Source organism: Natrix helvetica (assembly GCF_964273705.1).
Source record: "Natrix helvetica genome assembly, chromosome: 2".
Classification (NCBI taxonomy): Eukaryota; Metazoa; Chordata; class Lepidosauria; order Squamata; family Natricidae; genus Natrix; species Natrix helvetica.
Window position 1 is genome coordinate 61,563,202 of NC_138552.1, and position 23,280 is coordinate 61,586,481.

The 23,280-nt window shown below is 38.8% G+C and overlaps 1 protein-coding gene across 3 annotated transcripts; it reads left to right on the forward strand.

Annotated features, from left to right (window-relative positions):
* Nucleotides 1-1,223: 1,223 nt before the first annotated feature.
* Nucleotides 1,224-21,529, forward strand: NFIL3 (nuclear factor, interleukin 3 regulated). 3 transcript variants are annotated; one of them, XM_081944263.1, is made up of 3 exons: nt 1,224-1,342; nt 1,713-2,027; nt 19,652-21,529. In XM_081944263.1, the coding sequence occupies exon 3, from the start codon at nt 19,843-19,845 to the stop codon at nt 21,226-21,228; it is 1,386 nt and encodes a 461-aa protein (XP_081800389.1). In that variant the 5' UTR covers nt 1,224-1,342; nt 1,713-2,027; nt 19,652-19,842; the 3' UTR covers nt 21,229-21,529. The 3 variants fall into 3 exon arrangements, with proteins under 3 accessions (XP_081800389.1, XP_081800390.1, XP_081800391.1); XM_081944264.1 differs by lacking the exon at nt 1,224-1,342 and having other exon boundaries at nt 1,553-2,027; XM_081944265.1 differs by lacking the exons at nt 1,224-1,342; nt 1,713-2,027 and adding an exon at nt 3,780-3,874.
* The last annotated feature ends 1,751 nt before the right edge of the window (nt 21,530-23,280 follow it).

A 23,280-nucleotide genomic window follows, 5' to 3' on the forward strand; every position in this document is an offset into this window, starting at 1 on the left:
TTCTCCAAAGTGGCATTAAAAGATCTATTTAGTGGACAGACAATATAAAATCCGTCTCATGTAAGTGTTGAATTGTGTTATCATTTGAGATAGCGAGCAACTTTTGCAATAATGATAATAATAATACAGGTAACTCTCAACTTACAACAGTTCATTTAGTGACTGTTCAAACTTACATCACTGAAAAATGTGACTTATGACATTTTCAGTTTTTCAGTTATGACCTTTGCAGCATCCCCATGATCATGTTATCAAAATTCAGATGGTTGGCAACTGGTTCATACTTATGACTGTTGCTGTGTCCCAGTATCATGTGATCACTTTTTGTAAACTCCTGACAAGCAACGTGAATGGAGAACTTATCAACTGCAGTGATTCACTTAACAACTGTGGCAAGAAAGGTCATAAAATGGGGAAAAACTCACTTAACAAATGTCTCACTTAACAACAGAAATTTGGGGCTCAATTGCGTTCATAAGCCGAGGACTACCTGCCACTTTATTTCTGTTGTCAAGACTGACAGGCAAAAAAAAAAAACATAGGACACAAATGAGGTGTCATTTCATTCTTGTTTCGATCTAGTCCTGTTCCGAGGCAAACGTCGAATCCCCACAGTGCCTAACCGAGCAGTTTCTCTTACACGAAAGATATACCCCGTCCCAGGCCATACTCATGCTCCGCGATTGCCCATTGCAAACAAGCTTCCCATTCGTGCTGTGTTAGATAATTTCCTGCACACCCAGCTTTCTGTCCACCAGAGGTGGTGTTCAGCAGGTTCTGACCAGTTCTGGACAACCGATAGCAGAAATTTTGACTAATCCGGAGAACTGGCAAATATCGCCTCCGACTGGCCCCGCCCCCATCTATTATCTGCCTCCCGAGTTCCAGCTGATCAGGGGGGAATGTGGATTTTGCAGTGCCCTTCCCTTGCCACGCCCTCCAAGTTACGCCACGCCCACCAAGCCACACCCAAGGAACCAATAATTTAAAAAAATGGAATCCCACCACTGCCCTCCACCTTCAAGGTCTGAAAATACAAGGCCCTTCCTTTTACACACGCATTTCCATCTTCCATAAAGTGCGCGCGCCTCTGTGTATGTTTGTGGGGGGGGGGGAGGTGAGTGAGATGCGTGGCTATGTAGCAGATGAAGACAACGCACAACTGCACCAGTGTATTTTAAGCTCCCGTATCAACCTCCCCCCCCCCCCCCTGCGCGCTACCCTGTGAGGTCTACAATACGACTACACATCGCCCGGCGTGTTTTTGAATAGTCTGGGAGCAGGGAAGAAAGGAGGAGGTTGACTCTCCGCCTTCGCCCCGGCCTCTCTGGCTCACCATTGGGTAATTACGTAAATGTCAGCTGCCTTCCCTTTCTCCCGCCTTCGTCCCCGTCCCCCCCGCTTCGCCGAGTTATGCAATATCCAAGCGCGTACATCTTACTGTACCCCACACACCGCTCTCCAAAAGGGCGGAGAAAGTGTAAAAGGGAGGGAAGGCGAGGCGGGGGAGGGGGGGGGAAGGGAGCTTCGATTCAAGTCTGGTCCTGCCCTTGTCACTTCCCTGCGGGAGGCCTCCATTGGCTGCTCCCCGAGAAGCGCCGAGCTCTGATTGGCACCACGCAACCGCCCGTCATCGCAAAGGCTGGCAGGAGAATTTGTACGTTGTGAAGAGAGTACAGTATTGACCTACTAACACAGATCTCTCTCTGTAGCAGCGGCGGCGGCGTTGTTCGCAGAGTCGGCAAGAAGACCCAGTTACCGCTCCCTGACGTACTCGCTCGCTCGCGCTCCCTCCTCCTCCTCACCCGGGAACTGCTTCTGACTGCTTCCAGCAGAGGCAGCGGCGGCGCTCCCATTGATCAGGGAGTCTTCCAGAAAGTCTCCCTTGAGCCTTTCCAGCTCCAGCGCCTGGGCACTGAGTCAGCCCGCTCGCCCCCCAAAGCGGCAACTTCTGAAGAACGCGGGCAGATGCCAGAAGGAGCTTCTGGGCTGACGGACAGGCTGACCGTTAAAATATAGATGTGCAGGTACCTACCTACTTACCTACCTACCTACCTATCTATCATCTATCTATCTATCATCTATCTATCTATCTATCTATCTATCTATCTATCTATCTATCACCTATCTATCATCTATCTATCTTATCATCTTCCATCTGTAATCTCACTAAAACCTTCTCTTGGAGTGCACTTGCCGTATTTCCCTACGAGCCAGTCTTCTTGTTTCATTGGGAAACTTCGCGTGCTTAGACCTTAGGCCAGCCTAGTTTAGACTATACACGTGCCTGTCGCTATCGGTAAGGCAGTGGCTTTGTGCGCATCTGTCTCGATGGCTGTCGCACAACTTTTTTGTACATGCCTTTGGCATGCCAGCGGGGACTGCGCCGCCTTAAGATGTTTGCATGCGCTCCTGGGTTCACGCTCTCCGACCTGGAGCGTGGCTTTCTGGCCCGAGGGGCTTTATCGCTTGTTCTTTCTCCGTGGAGGTCTTGTTGCGTAATGTAGCTCTTGTATGAGATAAATTGGTGGTTTGGAGGAGCGAAGAGGTTAGGTAAGCTTGAGGCCGGCTGATACTGAGCAATCCCGGTAGAGCTGAAGAAGAAGGCTCCTTGTTTGAACAGGGCTAGTGAAAGAATTGAATGCAAATGAGCTGCTATTCGGCGATGTCGGGGATGGGGAAGGGGTGGTAAGAAAAATGCCTCTCTGCAAGCTGCCTGTTTTATTGGACTTCTTTTCTAGGCGCACGTTTTAGCGGTATGAATATCTTAAACAGCCAGGGGGGAGGTTGGTGCGACTTGTTATTTCATACATTGCATAATCCGTCCACGGTGAACTATTGGCAAGCGCTAATATAGGGCGAGAACGTGCAGTGCTTGGAGAATTTTCGCTTAGCGCTGTGGAATTCTGTGTCTCGTTACACATTTCATCTCTCCTGGATATGTTACAGAAAATGTGTTTAAGAAATGATACAGAAACTTTCAAGTGGGTGTCCACTGTGATCCTTGAGAATTCTTTTAAAAGGAAAGTCCTTGCGTTCCAGAATTCAGTTTAATACAACTATAAAAGGAAATATACACGTAACACATCGTTCTCTTCCAAGCGCTTCTTTTTTAAGCTTCTGTGTGTATTTGCTGCCGTTTGCTCTCTATTGGCAACTGGTTTTCAGCAATGCGTTTCTTTGATCGTTCCTGGAAACGTTGCATTATGTAACCACAAAATTTGCTGGCTGGGAAGCTAATTAGGTGATTTTATAAATCTTCCCGCGAAGAAGCAATCCCCCCTTTTTTTAAAGCGTTAGATTAAGAGATGTATAAATTTCTTCCCCCCGCCCCATCCCAAACTCCCGCCTCGCCCCTCTGGAAAAGTAGATCGGTGGTTAAACGGAGCGTCAACTCGGCTTGTTTAATATGTGCCACGTCCGTTAAAATGAGAATTGCGCCCGACTATATTTAGCTCAATCACATTGAAGCAATTGTAGCTTCCTGGGCTATTTCTGGTCTTTTCTCCAGAGCTGTGCAAATAGGCGTTCAAGGACATTTGCTTGCGTTTTGAACTCCACGCCTTCGGAGACGTTCTGATAAGGCTGGTATTTTTAGGAAGGTATCTCGCACAGACATCAAGTGGTTTGGTAGGTGTCGGTTTTCGTGCATGATCTCCCAGCCAACCCCCCCCCCCCTCCGCCGACACAAACAGACCTATTAGGAGATCATTACGTGTTTCGGGAAAAGTGAGTGTCTCGTATCTCATTGCCCCCTGCAGATTGTATTGAAGAAATGAGACCGTGCTGACATGGGAGATGAGGGGGCAGCCGTTAGCTTCAGCCTGCTGTGATCTATGTCACTTGGTCAGAAGCCTGCCGTGCAAACCGCTACGTAAGATGCTCTCGCACAATCTCCCTCCAGTTTTTCCTTGGCGGGGGGGGGGTTCCCGACTTCTTTTGCAAATATTACACTGAAAACGGCCCATTCTTTACGAACCCTGAAATGTTCGGGGGGGGGACGTGGGCGTGAAATCAAATTTTAACAACCTTTTAAAATGCTTCTGATGGCTCTTCTTGTGCGCGCGAGCGAAGGGGACGAGGAGGCGCTGCCGACATTCACAGCTTTCTCCCCGGTTTTTTAAAACGAGGCTGCCTCTGGTCATTCGTGTCCGTTCTGGCCTCGCCATGCGGGCTGGTGAAGAAAGGAGGAGCGAGGCGGCGCTGGACTGGGAGCCTCTCTTCCTGGGTGCTGGAAGGGGTGCCCGGGCGAGCGTCCCCGGGGCGGAAGGCGACTGGGAGAGGGAGCCGGAGGACTCGCAGCAGCCCTAAGGCGTTGGTTGTTATGACTGGGCGAGAAGCGCGAGCTGGGAAGGGGCTGGCTGGAGGGCGCTGCCTCGGCGCCTCGCATTCCTTTGTTCTGCGGAGGGTGGGGGGCGGCAGGCAGCGCTCCAGCGAGGGGAAGACGGGGAGGGGGAGAGGAGAGCGCAAGCCCGGCTGGCTCGGGCAGGAGTAAATAAAGCAGGATAACAGTTGCTTTGTACTGACGGAGCGAGAGCAGAACAAGCTGGCCTGAGGGAGGGATGCGTCTCCAGTCACGTAGTGTGTGTACTCGCGCTGTTCAAGGCGGGGATGGGAGGCAGGGCGAGAGGGCGGGCGGAGAACTCCGCCCTGCCTCCCTCTCCCGGCTCCTTTTTGCCTTGGAAATGGAACTGAGTTAAGCCAGCCGAGAGACCGCGCTTTCCCTCCCCAGCCGGCCTAAGGGACCCTGCCCCTTTGTGCCTAGCCTTGCCGGAATGTCGCCCAGGCACTCAGCCGACTTGCTTGAAGTCCAATACATTTGGAAATCTCCACGTTGGAGAAGTCTGTGGAAATAATTTGGGTGAAGGGTGGGCTGGGCTAGGTCTTTGCATGTTCGATGAGGCGAAGCAGGGATTAATAAAGCCTGGGATATCCATTGCCTGGTCAGTGATGAAAATCTAGTACAATTGACAGTTTCCAAAATAGAATAAATCACCACCAATCTTGGTTATCTGTTTTGTTCTTTCCAGGTGCAGGATGTACAGACATGCTGGGATTTTTTTTTCTTTTGTTAAATCATGAGCTAATTGTTGCCATCCTAATATTATCTACAAGGAAAATAAGGTTTGCCAGCTAGTTTATTTTTGTTCAGAAGTAAATCAAGCTCCGATCCTATTTTGTTCATCAGTTTCTTCCACTTGCCAAAATTTGTGCGGAGTCACAAGTCCTATTTGCTGGATGTTGATGACGACACTCCAGGAAATTTGGATTAGCATCCATTCTGCTAATCAAATTTCCTGGATCTTATTATATGGATTTCTGGCAATTTTTTGACATTGAATTTCCCAGTATTGCCATGATCTGTTAGTGCTACTACAGTAAATATTGCATATTCCAGATATGGAGATATTTGTCTTTGATATGCTTTAGCTGATCCACTGATCTATGAAATTGAGAAAGTATCTTAACATGTACATTTGATTGTATGTGTGCAAGTCCCAATCTAGATAAAAGGTTAATTAAGCTTTTAGGACAAACTTTTTCAAAGTTTTGGAATTGTAAAAATATGAATTTCTCGGTGTCATAGTTAATATTTGTATATTAATTGTTCAAAGAATTGCTGTCTCCAGTTGTTCCTACCTGCCCTATTCGATCTGGCTGAGGGCATACTCTATGGGCACTGTTGGCTAGGGAATATCAGCTTGCAGGGCACCGAAGGAGAACCTTTTCTGCCATGGCACCTGCCCTTTGGAACATCATTCCCCAAGACTTGTTCTGGCCCTGTTAGTCTTTCATAAGGCCTGAAAACTTGACTTTGTGACCAGGCCTGCGGCTCTGGGCATGGGTTAGAGCCCATTTCTTGGTTATGTGGATGATTGGTTAGATTATGCAGAGCTACTATGTTTTCTATTTTTGTTTTTTTATATATAAATCCTATAAACAAAAATATGGTAGAATAAACTCATATAGGTTGTACTTCAAATATGTACAAAAACATGGAACTTCCACGGTTAGCAAACATATCATATAGGCTTCCTTCTCCTGGAGCAAGAAAGCTTTGGCTTATAATAAATGCTTCATGAGCTCTTACAAAAGCAGTGTAGTTCAGGAAAAAATGCCATGACCTTAAATAAAGGGAGCTTAGGGCCCAAATGTGCCATAAATACTTTGGGTGGAGGGGGAGCACATGAGCAGTTCTTTCCCACCTGCATAGACTTTGACAGATAAATGGCAGTACACATCTTAATCAGTGCTTCTTGAACATTTATGATCATAGGAATTCTTCATCATAATATTATTTTATTTTTCATTTCTTTTTTGTTCCCACTGAGATAATAGGTACAAAATTATAGTTCCCTCTTTGAAAATCTCTTGTATTGTGCTGCTTTCTTATGATGGTCTAGCTCTAGCTGATCAAAAACTATCTCCCACCAAAGTTGCTAAATTTTATTACATAATTTAGAATCAACCCAAAGGAATATCAGATGGAATTGGTCATCCTACTGTACCGTCACTTGACAAAATATGTATAGACAAATCTTAATAATTGACTTGTCTAGCACTATGGGTCATGTTTAGCAAATAGGTTATGCAGTTAAATATACTTCTTAGTCATAACTGACTGCACAATCCTCCATACATCTACGTGAAGTAAATCTCACTACTGCCTAAAATGGTTAGCAGATGACAATTGTAGTCCCACATATGGAGAGGAAAAAATAAATGCTATTATACTGCATTGAGTCAGCAAAATCAATTGGCTGACTTGCTGATTGACATAGTTTGTTTGGGACAATGTATAAAGTGTATGGTTGTGTAGCAACATAACATAAGATTAAATAGCAAATTGAACTAAAGGACTTTGAATTTGAAAGTCTAAAGTGAGAATAATGACACCGAAGTTGAATGTGAAGAATGTGCTGATGTATTTTTTAGAGAAATTAAAACAATTAGCCCATAGAAAATTTAATTAAAATAGTTCAACACCATATTTCATGATGTCAGATTTTAGGCATTAAAATAAATATAACTCCAAAACAAAACACAAACAGGGGAGATATATCATTAAAACAAAAATCTAGCAGTGCAAGTTATAAAAATAGCTGCATTACACTAGTATCACCCGTAGTAAAATAATTTCTTTCAAGTCAAATCATAATTTAAAATACTTATACAATTGATTTAGTGATATGCACGAACATCATGGTGTTTCTGAGGATTTGTTCAATACGTTTAAATATATTTAAGTTAATGAGGTTTACTCAGATTATTTGGTTTATTTTACATTTATGTTTTCTTCTACGATAATGAATTTCTGAAACAATTCATGAACAAGTTATAGTCCCCTTACGTACACTTCTATAACACTACACACACACACACACACACACACACACACACCTAGCTTTGATACTAGCTAGAAATCTGGTGTAGAACTTAATGGTAGAACATATGTTCCAATCACTCTTCTACAACCTGTTGCTTTTCAAATGCATAATATTGCAAATATAACTGCAATCAAAGTGGCTGTAATAATGGGAAGTATATCACAATACATTTGGAGGAATATTGAGAACACATTATGTTGGGGAAAGGCTTGTATCATTCTTTAGCATCTTTTTCTCTGAGCTGAAAAGTATACAGAGCTTTAGCTTCTTTTCCTTTATAGAACAAAGCTATTGTTTACTGTTGCTGAGAATCTCAAGACTAATTTTCCATTCCTAGCAATTCTATTAAAGAACTAATCAGAATATATCTGAACCCACTTCTCTGTTTCAGGGGCTCTACTGCTAGTCTGAAGTTCTCTGTCTTTTAAGAAATGAACTTATAATTACTATTGTTTCTCTGGTTCATAACATTCTATTATCCAGCTCAAAATTTCAGTATATTCCTAAACACTCACATTTCGTTATAGCATCTGATTGTCTATTGGTGAAATCTAATTGTAAATATTTATTTTCTTCAAGAGGAATTAGTAGTTATAACAATCAGGTGTAAATAAATAAGAAATATTATTTGCAAGCCTAAAACATTCTATTATATATTCTGCCCTGATATTTTTTTTACATAGCACATGCGTGTAAGAAAATTACCAGGCAATAATTAACAAAGGAAAAACTTCAATCCCAGGTTTAAGGGCAGCTTTCCATCCATTGCCACATAAGAACAATAGCAGTCTTCGATTATCAGAGAGTGACATTGTTGTTCATAGTGATAGTGAATTTCATAAGTTGACCAATTCATTTACAGCTTTCCCAATAGTTATTCTATCTTTTCAGTTTTAATTACCAAATATTTAACCATTTATTCTTCAAGGAACTGGTTTTCACAATTTTTATTTGTTCTTACAGTTTTCTATTGGAATTTATTTTTTGAAGCGATAGTTTTGAGTTCACTCTGTCCCTATGAGTAATGTGAGACTACTGTTGCTTCTTGCTGTTTATGTTGGCTGTGAAGAAAAACAGTGCTAGTAGTTAATGTACAATCTGTACAAGATATCAATCACTTTCAGTTGAAACAATCTTGAAACAAAACATATATATTTAGTTTGTTTCAAATTGGGCTAATTCTGCTAAAGATTGTGCAAATTTCATTTATGTAATGATATCCTTTTTCTGGATGGTACCTTGTTACATTACTTTCTTGATCTCTGGATATTATAACATCAGAGTGATGCAATATTCGGAACATAAAAATGCTTTGTTTTAGAATTATTACATATTGTTAAGCAATAGATGTGACTCATAAGCATAACAGATTCTTGCAGATGATCTTGCTAGGATATAAAACCTTTTATGTGAGACCAGCCCTGTGGGTTTATAGCAAAATTAAAAATGGTTTTCAATCAGTTTAAAACTTGAGGGTTCCTTGGTGCTCTCTGAGCTCGGTTGTTTTCTTGCAGACATTTCATTACCAAACTAGGTAACATCATCAGTATTAGAAAAATCAGAGAGATCTGTGTGTAGGCACACTTCCACCAAGGAACAACTATTCTTCCTGCACAAATGCCTATGACAGGATATACTACCTACCAATGTCTGATTCACATCTCCAATAAATTGTACAGAAAACTAGCACTGATAATGTTACCTAGTTTGGTAATGAAATGTCTACAAGAAAACAACTAAACTCAGAAAGTACCAAGGACCCTGTAATTCAATCCAGACTTACAAATATTATCTTCTATCAATTTAAATCTTGTTTGGCAGACAGATGCTATGTGCTAGCTCATGAAATTATATTTATTCAAATTCAGAATATCTAAAACACATACACATACAGTATTGCTTTTTATAAGCATTAATATAATATAGATTATTATTTCTGGAAATTTTAAGTAATAACCGTATAGATGATGTTAACTTTATCATTTTTTTCTCACTGATCTGTAATCAGACTTACTTTCCATATCTGGACAGGACTTTAATCGCAACCATGACAAAGAAAAACAAGTATGCCAAAATGTGACTCATACTGCTGGGACTAATAATGTGTAAACTTTTGTGTGATTTATGGTAGGATGTATGTCTCATCTATGCTAAAGTAACTTTTAAAACAGAAAGTGTATTGACTCTGACATGAATGCTTTTCATACAACTCAATCAGTTTCAGGTCTATTTAAAAGCATGCACCATTAGAAAAAGTTTTTCATTTACTGTAAATAATTATTTGCTTTTTCAAAGCTACAAGTGCTGTCTAAATTCATTGTTTCCCATAAATAGCAATCTGTATACAGTGTAGGGTAGCATGGCTTCCTGAAGTTTTGTTTTAACCGCTGTCTTTGGTAACTATTGTGCATTTTACTCTTATTATTCAGTATAGAAATATTGTTAAATATGAGTTTCCCACTTTATTGTTAACACAAAACTTCATTAATGTTGAGGAAATTAAAATTTTTGCTTAGAGACATTGCTGTTCTCACAAAAATTCATAGGGCTGATGTCTTGAAACTAGAAGATGCATTTTGTAGGTCATCTCAAATAGATCCAAATTAGACTTTGACTAGAAATAACATTGAATCAGCCAAATTTGCCACTTGCCTTATTCCATTTTATAGCTCAGATCAGTAGAGCTATATGATTGGGAAAAAAATGATGTGCATTTGTGTTACCAACAACCAAAATAGTCTTCAGGGGATTGCATTATTTTAAGTTGTTAAAAAGATATGCATTTTTTTTTTGCGAGCTAATGTTATAAGTTGCTTTTACGGAGACAGGTGGCTATATAGGTGTGATTAGTAAAATAAATAAAAAGTAGTAATAATAGAGCTTTTTGTCATAGGAAGTTCTCAAAAAAGAATCACCTTACAAGTATTTAAATTGAACAAAAAATAGATGCCTCAGTATTATTACAGGCTTGTCATAAACCATGTTTATGTGTTCAGTAAGGAAGACATTCAGCTTTGTATATAGCAACACTGAGAGCAATGTAATTGTCTGAGCTATGCCAGATCTTGGAAGGTAAGCAAGTTGGGCCGGTGTAGTAATTGGACTAAGAACTGCTTGGAAATTCCAAGGCCACCAGTTAGACTGACAATTTGGAAATGCATCCTGGAAAAATCAGGCAAACTGTTTTTGTAACAAGGCCAATAAAAAACTTCATAGTTGCAGTTACCAAAGATCAAGTTCAACTCAAGAATATCCTTGCCATTTAATTAAGAGCGATTATCATTCACCAACTTGTATATATCATTTATTAGTACTTCTATAAATCATTTACCAGTTGCTACTTTTATATAACCATAGAATGAAATGAAATTATGAGATATAGTTTTGTAATCATATGTATTGACAAATGCATTTAAATAAATCAAGTACTCACTGTTTGTGTAATGTAATAAAATGTATTCATCGATCAGATTCAGAACTCTTATTATCCTTTTGCTTATTCTTGGGACAGGGGAGGCAAACAGAAAAATGTTTATTATTGAACATTTTATAAAATTTTGTAAAGGAAATTTTATAAAATTCTATGTATAGTTAAATAATTATGAATATTGGAAAATAACAGAAAAACGGTAATATTTGTACATGTATAAAATAATATTATTTATTCTAACCCAAATTCCATAAATTATATAAAATTGCCTTTTAAGGCAATACCAAACTTTACATAGTGATGTATTTGTATTCCTTTTCTTTTTGTTTTTAAAGATTTGACATCTAATCCTTGTACATTCACTTTAAATTAATTATGTTGGAGTTTTCTAAATTAATGCATACCTACAATATGTAGATAGTTAGCACAAACATATATATTTCTACTTGGGAATTTTTTTTAAAAAGCTGAATAGAATCTGTTCCCATATATACAGAATTACAAAATAAGCTGAAGACTTCAATTGAAGAAGAAGAAAAAATCAAAGGTGAACTTAATATTAAAACTTAGTATTAATCAAGCATGCTACCATTCATACAACAGACTTTTTATTGTACTTACGTTATACAGTGGCTTAATTCCATGATGGAGGCTTATTCAACATTTCAGAGCAGATTGGAAAGGAATTAATGCCAGTGAGTTGAAGGACAAGATAAATGCTGCTTATGCCATAGGGTGGACCATTGAAATTACACTCTTTAGTCCAATCCCATTGCTAAACATAACTTTCAGTGAATTAGGTGGTGCATACTCCCAAAAAACCTGGTTGTTGAGCTGCAGCATTATAATTTGTGTTAGTTACTTTTGAGGAGAATCCTTAATAGCTAAGTAGTAGAATAAATTATAGCTATCTATTTGAGTAAAACAGAAATACTGTACTGCAAAATTGCATGATACCTCTTTTTTAAACACTGAAAACATTCTCCTTGTTTGCTTGTTAATGTAAATTTGTAGCAATATTTTTATTACAGACTTATTTATATTTATATGATTGTCCATCTCACAAAAACATGGCTCTTTATCTTATGATAAATAGTATGTATTTATGTACTTATTATAAAATTTATATAGCCACCCATCTCATCGAAAAGTGGCATACAATAGATAAAAACAAAAACATAAAAAGAGTAAATCTAAAAGTCAGTAATAAATACAAACCACAGTTAAGAAAAAAATTAAAAATCCCCCCATAACAGTTGAGTCATCTAGACAAGTCACCTTCAGAGCCCCAGAACTAATAACATAACCAGATCTTGAGGGTCTTTTGAAATATCAGAAGGAATTTCGGCCTCCCCTGCCTCCAGCAGCACTCTGCCGGCCAAAAACAGGCAGCATGGAGGCCTCCTGAGGCCCACACGCGGTTCATTTTCGGCCCCCTCATGGCCCATTTTCAGCCTCCCCTGCAGCACTCTGCCAGCCAAAAATGTGTGGTCCAAATTTGCGTCAGGAGGCAAGGGAGGCTGAAAACCAGCTGTGGAGGGCCCGCATGCAGCCCGTTTTAGCGAGCAGAGGCACCGCGGGCCAGTTGTTTGATATTTCCAGGCTGGCCCCACGGGCCGGATTTAAGCACGCCGCAGGCTGCATCCGGCCTGCTGGCCTTGAGTTTGCCACCCCTGCTCTACAGGACCCAATGAAAGTTCACACAGAACATAGGAGAGATAGGGTGTATAGGGGGAAGGGAAGGGAAAATTGTCCACTTCCCATCTATCTTTCCATCTTTTGTGAAGTCATGAAGTTGGGATTTCATTTCAGATTTATTTGAGATGAGATTGAGATGTGTGTTTTCAACAGCAGATAATTGAAACAGTGGTAACTGGTAAAAGATGAGGTAAAACTCCACTCTGGCAGGTGCAGTATTACAAACTAAGCCTTATCCTTTTTGTACATGTGCCAATATGGTACACACATACAATAGAGGCAAGGCTAAAATCGCAATATTATACCTGTTCTCTTGCATTCTGATTCCCCTCTCCCGATGGATGCCTTATCAACATTGAGTGATAATAAGTTTAACATTTCAGGTTTATGTTGGGTTTCCAATCAGCAATCTTTTATTTATAAAGCAAGATATATAATTGCTTTGCTATCAAATAACTCACGGAAAGGGTAGGTCTGAAAGACATTAAAAATAAGAAGGCAAAAAACAGTTGTTTTGTTTGTTTAGGGGTGTTTTTTGTGCTAATTTATATACTTGCCTGTGGAGACAAGTATTTTGGTGTTTTACCTCTCTCTATACAAAATTTAATTTAACACAGCCATATAAATATGTCCAGGAAGACTCCTCCATAGGAATAAAAGCAAATGGCAATTTTCTTCTTAGAGGAGAAAGATGAGAGCACTATGGGAATTGTCCAGTGGGAGTATGTGATAGCCTACTATCTGAACTGAATAACTTGCAAGTTGTTGCCAAAGTATCTCAGTTGAGACAAGGTTTTCTTAAACTGTTTTACATCAAGCTGGCAAAAAAAGAATAGAAGAACTTAAATGTTAAATTCAGACGACCATAATTTCATTTTACAGATAATCAACTAATAGAACATAATACAACATATTCACAGCAGAAACCTATATAGAAATCAGACCCATTATGTTTAAAGTTGTTTACTCCCAAATAGGATTGCAACACGTTTTTAAAAAAAAATCAAACTCAAATTTAGATTTTGATTCAGAACCAATAACCAAAACAGTTGATAACATGATTGTTTTAGGTATTTGCTGTATTCATTGTCTATTAAAATAGATGGCTTGATCTAGAATGGTAGAAATTTAATTTAATTTTAAATGACATTGTGATTTACTTATAGCTCTGATATAAATCAAATATAAATCATTATAAATAATATTTATGCCTAGGAACAATTCTTGAAACTTACATTGTTTTTATAAGTTGATAACAATAAAAATGTGTTGTAAAAGCTGAATAATTATTAATTCAAGTGCAAAAGTAATATAATTAAATATATGCATACAACATTGTCCTTCAAGAGTAGAACTTGCTATTAAAAATACCAAGATTCGACAAGCTGAAACTTGTTATATTTAGAACTACTGAATATATGTAGTTTGCCCCATGACTGAGCATTCTGTATGCCTTGCACGATAATGACTAAAGGTTGTAAAGTTAATAGAAACATTCCAGGTATTTATCTGACAATGTTGGTCTTTTAACAGCCTGATTGTTGTTTTAGAATAATATCTATTCTAGTCTATAAATCTTTAACCATAAAGTAACAGAAAGCATCATTGTGTGCTTTAGAATCAAGCTAGACAAAGACAGCCAGGCAGTTTGATGATCAACTGCAGTTGTATCATTGCAAATTTACATTTTTTATATTTCATACTTTTGAACCACCCATCTCCCTCAGAGATTATATTATATCACAGTGGTAAATCATTGGTTTGACTAAAAATATGATGCCTCTGTTCATTTCACCAGTGAGGGTTAATGTAGTTAATGACCAAACCAGGTAAATACAGCTTTTAGTCTTTTTTCAAACTAATTGCATAGATGTAGTTGAATACTAGCAACTCTGTTGTTTCATGGGCTTACTTTTGTCCTTCTGCAAATGAATACCTGAGTTTCATGATTATGAGGCAAACTCCAGGTGTAGAGGATAAAAATAGTAAATTGCATAACATTCCTCTTCATTGCCTCTTAACCAAAGATAATTTACCTTGAAGTCCCTGTCAGGCTGAATAGGAGTCTTTCAGAAATTGTGTTTTTGAAGACAACAGAAGCCGTATCATTTTAAAGTATGGAATAGTTAAAAAGTTGGGATGAAGCGTTAGGAATTTATATAGTTTTCATGTTGCCCTTTTCAATATTAAACTAGTTATTGCTGATTATTACATTGCTAAAATGACTTACGCTGTAAACAATTTTAGTAGTTCATTGTCTTTAAAAAGATCTTTCAAGAGATGCAAGGTAGCATTTATAATTGGGTAGTAAAAAGCTGATTATTCTGGAAGGCATTTGGGGATTGACCATAGATTGATTGTAGCTACTTTTAAATTTGTTAGATAAGTTTTTAAATATAGACTTTATTCTTATTTCTATCTTACTATCTGAACTACTCACAGGGTCAATGAGGATTGAGGTAGTAGATAAATTGCATAAACAAATAAAGAACTGAAATTAACCATAGAAGAAATGATAGAATTTGAAATAAAATAATTGGTGGAATTACAGTTCACTAATTTATGTATATGTACACACACATATATTTTACTATTACATTATAAATAGCAATAATAAAAATTGACTTGATTTGCTATTACCAAGAGATGAAGTTCTAGCTGACATATACAGAGAAATTGAAAGAGATCCAAGGTTTGACTTTGATATCGTGCCATAGCAAATTATACAGTATGGACACTGTATAAAGCTAATGGACTCTTGCAGAGTTTTAGTAGATTTTTAAAATAGTAACTCTTTGTAAAGACACAATGTGAGAAAAAAAACCCACTTTAACTTTGTGGTTACTGTAAATATTGAATTTGTTACCAGAAGATTTATCTTATTTTAACCACAAGAATGCTTTTCATATTGTCAGAGGAAATGGTACTTTGTTTACCATTTCCTTCATTCAGTTCAATTTTATTTATTTACTGTCACAAAAAGGAACCTCAGGTTCTGAAGGATGTGGAATACATGTTTCTTTATTAGCATAATGGTGCTTATTAGATTGTGTTCATTCTAAATTAGTAACTTTTCCATACCTCCAGCGCCATGACATTGAACCATTATTTCATTTGGAATGGGATGAATAACATGCCATAGGAGCCATAGTAACACTGTTGTTAGAGTGCAGTATGCCAGGCTACTTCTGCTGCCTGCCCACTGCCTGCAATTTGGCAGTTCAAATCTCAGGAGGCTCAAGGTTGACTCAGCCTTCCATCCTTCTGAGGTGGGTAAAATGAGTATAAGCAGACTCTGTAAACCAGTTAGAGAGGGCCCTAAAGCACTGTAAAGTGGTATATAAGTGCTATTGCTATAATGAATGCTGAAATACAATAATAGGTGGTCCTTGGAAGTACCACCAGCTAGGCTGTTGTGTATAATGACTCACCATCTCTGTTGAAATAGCTATACTTGTTGCTAATTTTCCAATGAACTAAGTTGATGTTAACCTATAATGCTTTAAAAACATGAGATCAGGGTACTTCAAATAACTCTCCCATATCAAGAATAACCAATGAGGAAAAAGGCCTATTCTGTCATGGCCTCAATTCTGTGGAATAATGTACAGTATATATAGTACTAAAGATAAAGCAAGCACCAACCTTATTTTTGTGTAAGTGATGCTGAAAATATGTTTAAACCTTGGTGTAATTGATATTGCTTTATTAAGCAAGGATACTGGTGTTTGTGTTTTAAAATAGCTTCATTTTAGTGTTTTCTTTTGAATTATTTTTTAAAAATACATTAATATTTGGGGGTGCATAACCTGAAAAGCCATATAGAAAATAGTTAAAATAAATATTTAACAAATAGTACTAACTGCAATTGATTAATTTGGTCATTGTGAGAAAAGAGATTTATTGGCAGAAATAAATGAGAATTATGCATGATTCGTGCCAACATGTTCAGTACATTAGAAGTCCTGAAAAAAGGATTAAATTATTGCCTGCCTTTATATAGAGAATATCTTTTAGAATGATGGATTTACTATGATATATTATAGACTTTTGGAGACACTTGCAGTTCAGTAATAGTAAAAATGAATGAGAAAAGTAAAGTATTTTGGCTTGGATTAAAGAATATATTTCCAGTCTTTTTGATCACAGCTTAGGTTATCAACTGATTGGAATATTTTTAATATTAACAAATCTGACCTATGTTATGATAATTTCTGTCATTTAGACATGCTATTTTAAAAAAACTTTCAGTACAATACCTCAATCTTAGTTATTACATTTAGTTATTATTTTCGTTATACCAAGATTTTAAGAAATGCCTGAGTATCAGAAATTTCTAAAGCAAATATTTTAAAAATGTAAAATAACACTATAGTTGTTAGCAGAGCTGCGCTGTTGGCCCAACCTTTACAAATATAAAAGGCAGGTAATACCGAATTATGATCACTCACTTAACAACCGTTCAAAATTGCAACATAACCGGCCCCAAGTACTTATGACACAGTCCCGAGGTTACAAATGTTGCAGCACCATGGCAGTCACCATGGTACGAATGACTGCAGAGACACTGCAACATTCACCTTGCATATTTCCTTCTCCCCACTCCCCGCCACTGGCAGGCCTTTTGAAGATCTAGCGAGCTGTCTCCTCTTCAGCCTCTCTGTTTCTTCGCCTGCTCTCGGCAAGCAGTGAGAACAGAGGGAGAACAGTACAAGTGCGCCCTGCCTGGCTTATCTGACTCACTGACTCACCCATCTGCCACTTCTGGAGCAGCAGTCTCGGTGAGTCTTCTCCAAAGGCTTCCAGTCTTGGTGCGGAAAAGTGTTTGCATGCGGATGGGAAGCTTGGGGGCAGTGAAATTGCTTTGCTTCAAGCCTCCCGTTGATGTGCAAACACTTTTCATGCACAGATTGGAAGCTTCTAGTGTGACTTCAGACACCCATTCTCGTGGGACTTCAGATGTACATTCTCTGCAAAAGTGGATGGATGCCTGAAGTTGTGCAAGATCATGGTCCCCAGAAGCTTCCAGTCTCAGGGTGAGAAGTGTTTGAGCACAGATGAAGCACTAGGAGGTAGTGAAATCACGTCCCCTGCAAGTGAAGTCCCCTCCATCTCCAGGTGAAACGTCTTTCAGCTATATTGATCTTCTAGCAGAAAAAGTGTAACAGGAATTGGGTAATTTATAGCGATCATTTGTTAACCTGATTGAGAAAAGATTTAGCAATTACTAAAGAGAGAAGGGAAATCGTGATGTAAGCAAACATAACAGACATATGCCTGTATTTCCTAATTTCCTTGACTTTATAAAGCATTATTTATCACCCACTCCAGTCGGTTAGAATTAATTAGAAAGCAGCTACATCATTATTTATGTACTTCAAACATAAGTCAATGAATTATCAACAGTAAAATGTATATGTTTATTTTTTTCTGGAATAGTGTAAAATGGTATGTTTTATCATAGTTTATATGATAAATGTATATGACTGCTTTGTATGACTACTGCTGTTACTGAATAATACATTAAATGTATTGTGGCTACCATTATAGCTGCTGGCCATTTGCGAGGCCACAAAGGTCAGCTGAGCAATGGTCAGCCAGGGATGGCTAGGAGGGAAGTAGGGGTAGGCTATATTGGCATATGACGTCCTCACCTAACAGTGGCATGGTCCTCATCTAATGACTGCAACCAGACTACTGGAACTGCTGTAGCTCAGTGATGTATTCAGATATTTTGCCTAATGAGCGCTTTGCTTAGTGATGGCAATTCCAGACCTAATTACAGTTAAGCGAGAACCATGTGTATCTAAAAAAATATTAGTTTGACAGAAAACTCAGAAGTAAATGCTGTTTCTTGGCAAAAAGATCATAAACCGTGAGGGTGGGTGGGGTGGCCGTTGGAAATGTTTTAGAGGTGTGGCATTTTGGAAGCAGTAGAACACAGCTTCCAAAATCTGCAGGGTTCTAAAACTTGCGCCTCCTCTTTCTATTCATGTCAAACAGAAATGTTCCTGCAACTCTCCAGAATGGAGTGAGTTGCAGCCCCTGGACAGTTGCCCACTCTGCTTAACATATGTGTGTGTGTGTGTGTAAATATGTTTGGTTTTAATTCCTTCTGAGGAATGCAAGCAGTGTGTCTCCTTGGTATTAATGGTTTGTTGGATTTCTAAAAATTGTTCACACCATAAATATATTTATGGTTCTATCTACTATATATATTAAGACAAGTATATTCCATTTAGTTGTAAGAATAATGATTAAGCTAGTTTGCTAGGTAAATGCTGTTTGTGTTTATTAACGAGGTTTTAATGATGTCTTTCAATTGGTTTTTAAGCATGTAGTTATTAATAGCTGATCTGCACTCTATGTACATGATAGATAATGTAATATGTAAGGCACTTTCTGTAAATGGGGATGGGGAAGGGGAGGGGTTTTAGATTGTGGGTTTTAATGTTGTAAGCTTCTTGGAGTCACCATGTGTGAGTTGGACAGCCCTATACATTTGCCTAATGAGTACATGAATACAAAGCTCTAGTCAGCACATTGCCAGGTTATGTTAGGGATCACTTTACTAAAATAATTCTATTTTGTAAAATGAAAAAGATATAAAAATACCAAGAAAGGACTTCCTCAAGATTTTGTCACTGTGAGAAGCAAAAAGGACATGATCAGAAGGAAGATCCTCTCTGTAGTTGTTTCAATATAAGGGGGATCTGTGAGGTTAGGTGGGTGGGTATTAAAAAAGCCAAGGTGCTAGACCCAACTGTGTAGTCAAAGATATGCCCTTTATACATGCATTAAGCACACACAAAATAGCTCATAAAAACAACGCTGCCCTGAGAAGTCTTTCCTTTTTAAGCAGGCATTTAAGTTTTTAATGACTGGGCAGAATTTTTTTTAGCTACCGATATGTTATGTTGGTCTGAGGGTATTGCGGTTTTTACTGGGTTGTGTACTTATGCATTATAGTTAACCACTGAGTCAGTTTATGAGGGAGCATAAATATTGTGTAAATAAGGATAATTGCATAAAATAAATACAATTATTAAAAGTGTTGCAAATGCTTTTTTTTTTAAAAAAAAAGAGAGACTGAAAATTAGTAACTAAACAATTATTATTCTTTTGTATGCCACAGATTTTTAAAGAAACTTCTCAGATGGATCAGCTCAGAGGAACATTTCACCAAGATGCATGAGACTATGGAACAAACAGAATAATACTTATGGAATTAAAATCACTGTATATATCAAATTATTCTGGTTCAACAAGTCCTGAAAGATTACTTTATCATATTATTATTTACATATTTACTGAAACTTTCTTCTGATGCAGCTAAGAAAAATGCAGTCCATTAAAACAGAACAGGCATCTGCTGATACAAGTGGCAACATGGACAAAATTATGGCTCTTAATTCTACACTGACTGATGTATCAGATGACTTAGCTACTGGTGATGAAATGTTACTTGCAGAAGGAGCTGTTACGAAAAACAAGGCTTCAGCGTGCAGGAGAAAGCGGGAATTCATTCCAGATGAAAAGAAAGATGCGATGTACTGGGAAAAACGGCGTAAAAACAATGAAGCTGCCAAAAGGTCTAGGGAAAAACGGCGATTGAACGATCTTGTTTTAGAGAACAAGCTAATTGCACTGGGAGAAGAAAATGCCACTTTAAAAGCTGAGTTACTTTCACTGAAGTTAAAGTTTGGTTTAATAAGCTCTTCTGCATATGCCCAAGAGATTCAGAAGCTCAACAATTCAACTGTCGTTTATTTTCAAGAATACCAAAATTCCAAATCAAGCATTAACACTTTCATAGATGAACATGAGCCAACTATTGTAAGCAGCAGTTGTATATCTGTCATTAAGCACTCACCACAAAGCTCTTTGTCTGATGTATCTGAAGTGTCATCAATAGAGCACACTCAAGCAAGCCCCACACAAAACAATTGCAGAAATACTGATAATAAATTCCAACTCATAAAGCAAGAACCTATGGAATTAGAAAACTATACAAGAGATTCACGAGATGAAAGAGGGTCCTTTACAACTTCAATATATCCAGGCTTCATGGGAAGTCATTTTAATGGCTATTCACATTCCCCACCACTGTTGCAAGCAAACAGCTCCAGCAATTCTCCAAGGACTTCAGAAACTGATGAGGGTGTTGTGGGAAAGTCATCAGATGGAGAAGATGAGCAGCAGGTTCCTAAAGGTCCAATCCATTCTCCTGTTGAACTTAAAAATACTAATGCCATAGTTAAGGTTCCAGAGGTAAGCTCTTCTGCACTTCCTCATAAACTGAGAATCAAGGCAAAGGCCATGCAAATCAAAGTGGAAATGTTGGATAATGAATACGATGCCACCCAAAAACGACTGTCACCCATTGATATGTCATCTAAAAGACATTTTGAACTTGAAAAGAACAATGCACAAAATTTAGCACACAATACTCACACTCCTTTCTCAATTCAAGTGACTAATATCCAAGACTGGTCTCTGAAACCAGAACACTGGCACCATCAAAAAGAACTCACTGAAAAAACTCAGAGTGACTGCAAGACCACAGGGCTTGATGTTAAAGACAATTCCTACAAAGTCTCTGAGACAGAAAACTTGTACTTGAAGCAGGGCATAGCAAATTTGTCTGCAGAGGTTGCTTCCCTTAAGAGACTTATAACTACACAACACATCTCTGTTTCAGACTCTAGCTAAATGACTACTGAGTAATTATTATTTTAAAGGATGTCATTTGCAGTAGGTTGGTATGTTTTGTATTACGCTGAATTTTCACTGGACTTGGAATGTCATTTCACTGTAATGTTCACATAATGTCTGATGGATGATGTCTTTTAGTGCACAGGTGACTGGAGATGAGATTGTCAAGATCACTAGCCTCGTGTATGGTGAAGATGCCTGTGTACATGCTGTATATATAGTGAACATTATTTTTCTGTCATTCTGTTACTATAAAGTGTGGAAGTTGCCAGTTCCAATAAAAAATTGGTGACAAGCACAAACTGTAAACTGTCAAATCACTTTCAGTCAGGATTTTTATTTAAGTTCATCATAATCATGTCATGAGACATATCTCCATTTTCTTCCAATATTTTCATTATAGGGTATCGTTCTCCTCTCCATCACTTCTTATCCTTGTTTTGCATGCCAAGTTGCATGTCAAAAAAACCCCAATTGGTAATTAGATATTATGAGAATATCTAATGGACAAATCAGAAACGAAAATACTTGGGAAAGACAATATTTTTTCTGACTTATGCCGCTTGCATTTTTGACTAATATGATGCATTATTATTTACTTGATTATGGCTGTCAATCTAATAATACTTAAAAGCAAGATAAGCTGAGAAAAAACAATCACCAACAACAATTAGCACATGATATATATACAATTACAACTGGGGGCCCAGTCTCAATAATAAAATCAGGTTTTCAAGGCATTACAAATGGTAAGCAGGTTCAGGACAAGTCTGATGTCTTAGGATGGATGTCCTGAAAAAGAAAGCTTGCTAGATGACACTGCTAGTAGATGGTACCTGGAGCATGCACCTTCTTCCTGGTCCAACTGCACAGGTAGATACAACCAGAAAGAGAGAGTCCTGCTGTAACCTGAAAGCATACTGACAAACAATACAGAGGTGAAGCATCCCAGGCTCTAAAAGATGGGCACCTATAATTGCCTGCACTGCTTCATTTTGCACTACTCAGGGATGTCAAACAGGGTCTTTGAGGGTTAGATCAGCATTATGGTTTTCCATGGGCCAGCAGGGAGGAATGGGGGGTGAGACAGGATGGATGCCTCCTACAGCACCCTGCCAGCCAAAATGGTGCATGGGCCCCTTTTGACCTGAACGGTCTCCTGCAGCACTTTACTGGCCAAAAGGGGCACGGGTATTTGTGTCCTGTCCCCCTCTCCCGTGCCTTTTTTTGGCTCTCCGGCCTCCAGCACCACTCTGCCAGCCAAAATGGTGCATGGGCCTGTTTTTGGCCTGAATGGCCTCCTGCAGCACTTTACCGGCTAAAAGGGTCACGAGGGGTGTGCATGTTCCCCTGTGCCTTTTGGCCTCCAGCAGCACTTTGCCAGCCAAAAACATGTCGCATGAGGTCCCCGCGCCTGTTTTTGGCCAAAGACGGGCCACATGGAGGCCTCCAGCAGCACTCCTGTCGGCCAAAAACAGGCTACATGGAGTGCTGCAGGAGGCCAGGGAGGCCAAAAACGAGCAACACGGGGGGGGGGGGTCATATGTGGCCCATTTTGACTGGCAGAGGCACCATGGGCAGGTCCCTTGATATCCGGCCCTCAGGCCTTGAGTTTGACACTCTTGCACTAGCTGAACCTTCCAAATACTGTTCTTTGCCAGCCCCCTGTAGAGCACATTGCAGTAGGTCAAATGAAAGGTGATTAAGGCATGAGTGTCCATGAGCAGGTCATACTGGTCTGGGAATGGGGCAATTGGTGCACAACATGTAACTGTAAAGGTCCTACTCAAAGCTTCCACTCAATCTTCAAGAAGGAACTGGAAATCCAGGAGAATCCACAATTTGTGCAGCCTAATCAATAATTACACATGGAAGGCCCCTAGAACAATATGGTCCTAAAACCCATTAGGTCTTGCTAGGATTTAGCTGAAGATAGTTGTTCTACACTCAAGACCACCACAATCTTCAGACACCCAAGACAAGATTTCTACCATATCATGCAGGTGGTCTGGGCTGGAGATGGAAATCTGGGTATCATCCATCTACTCA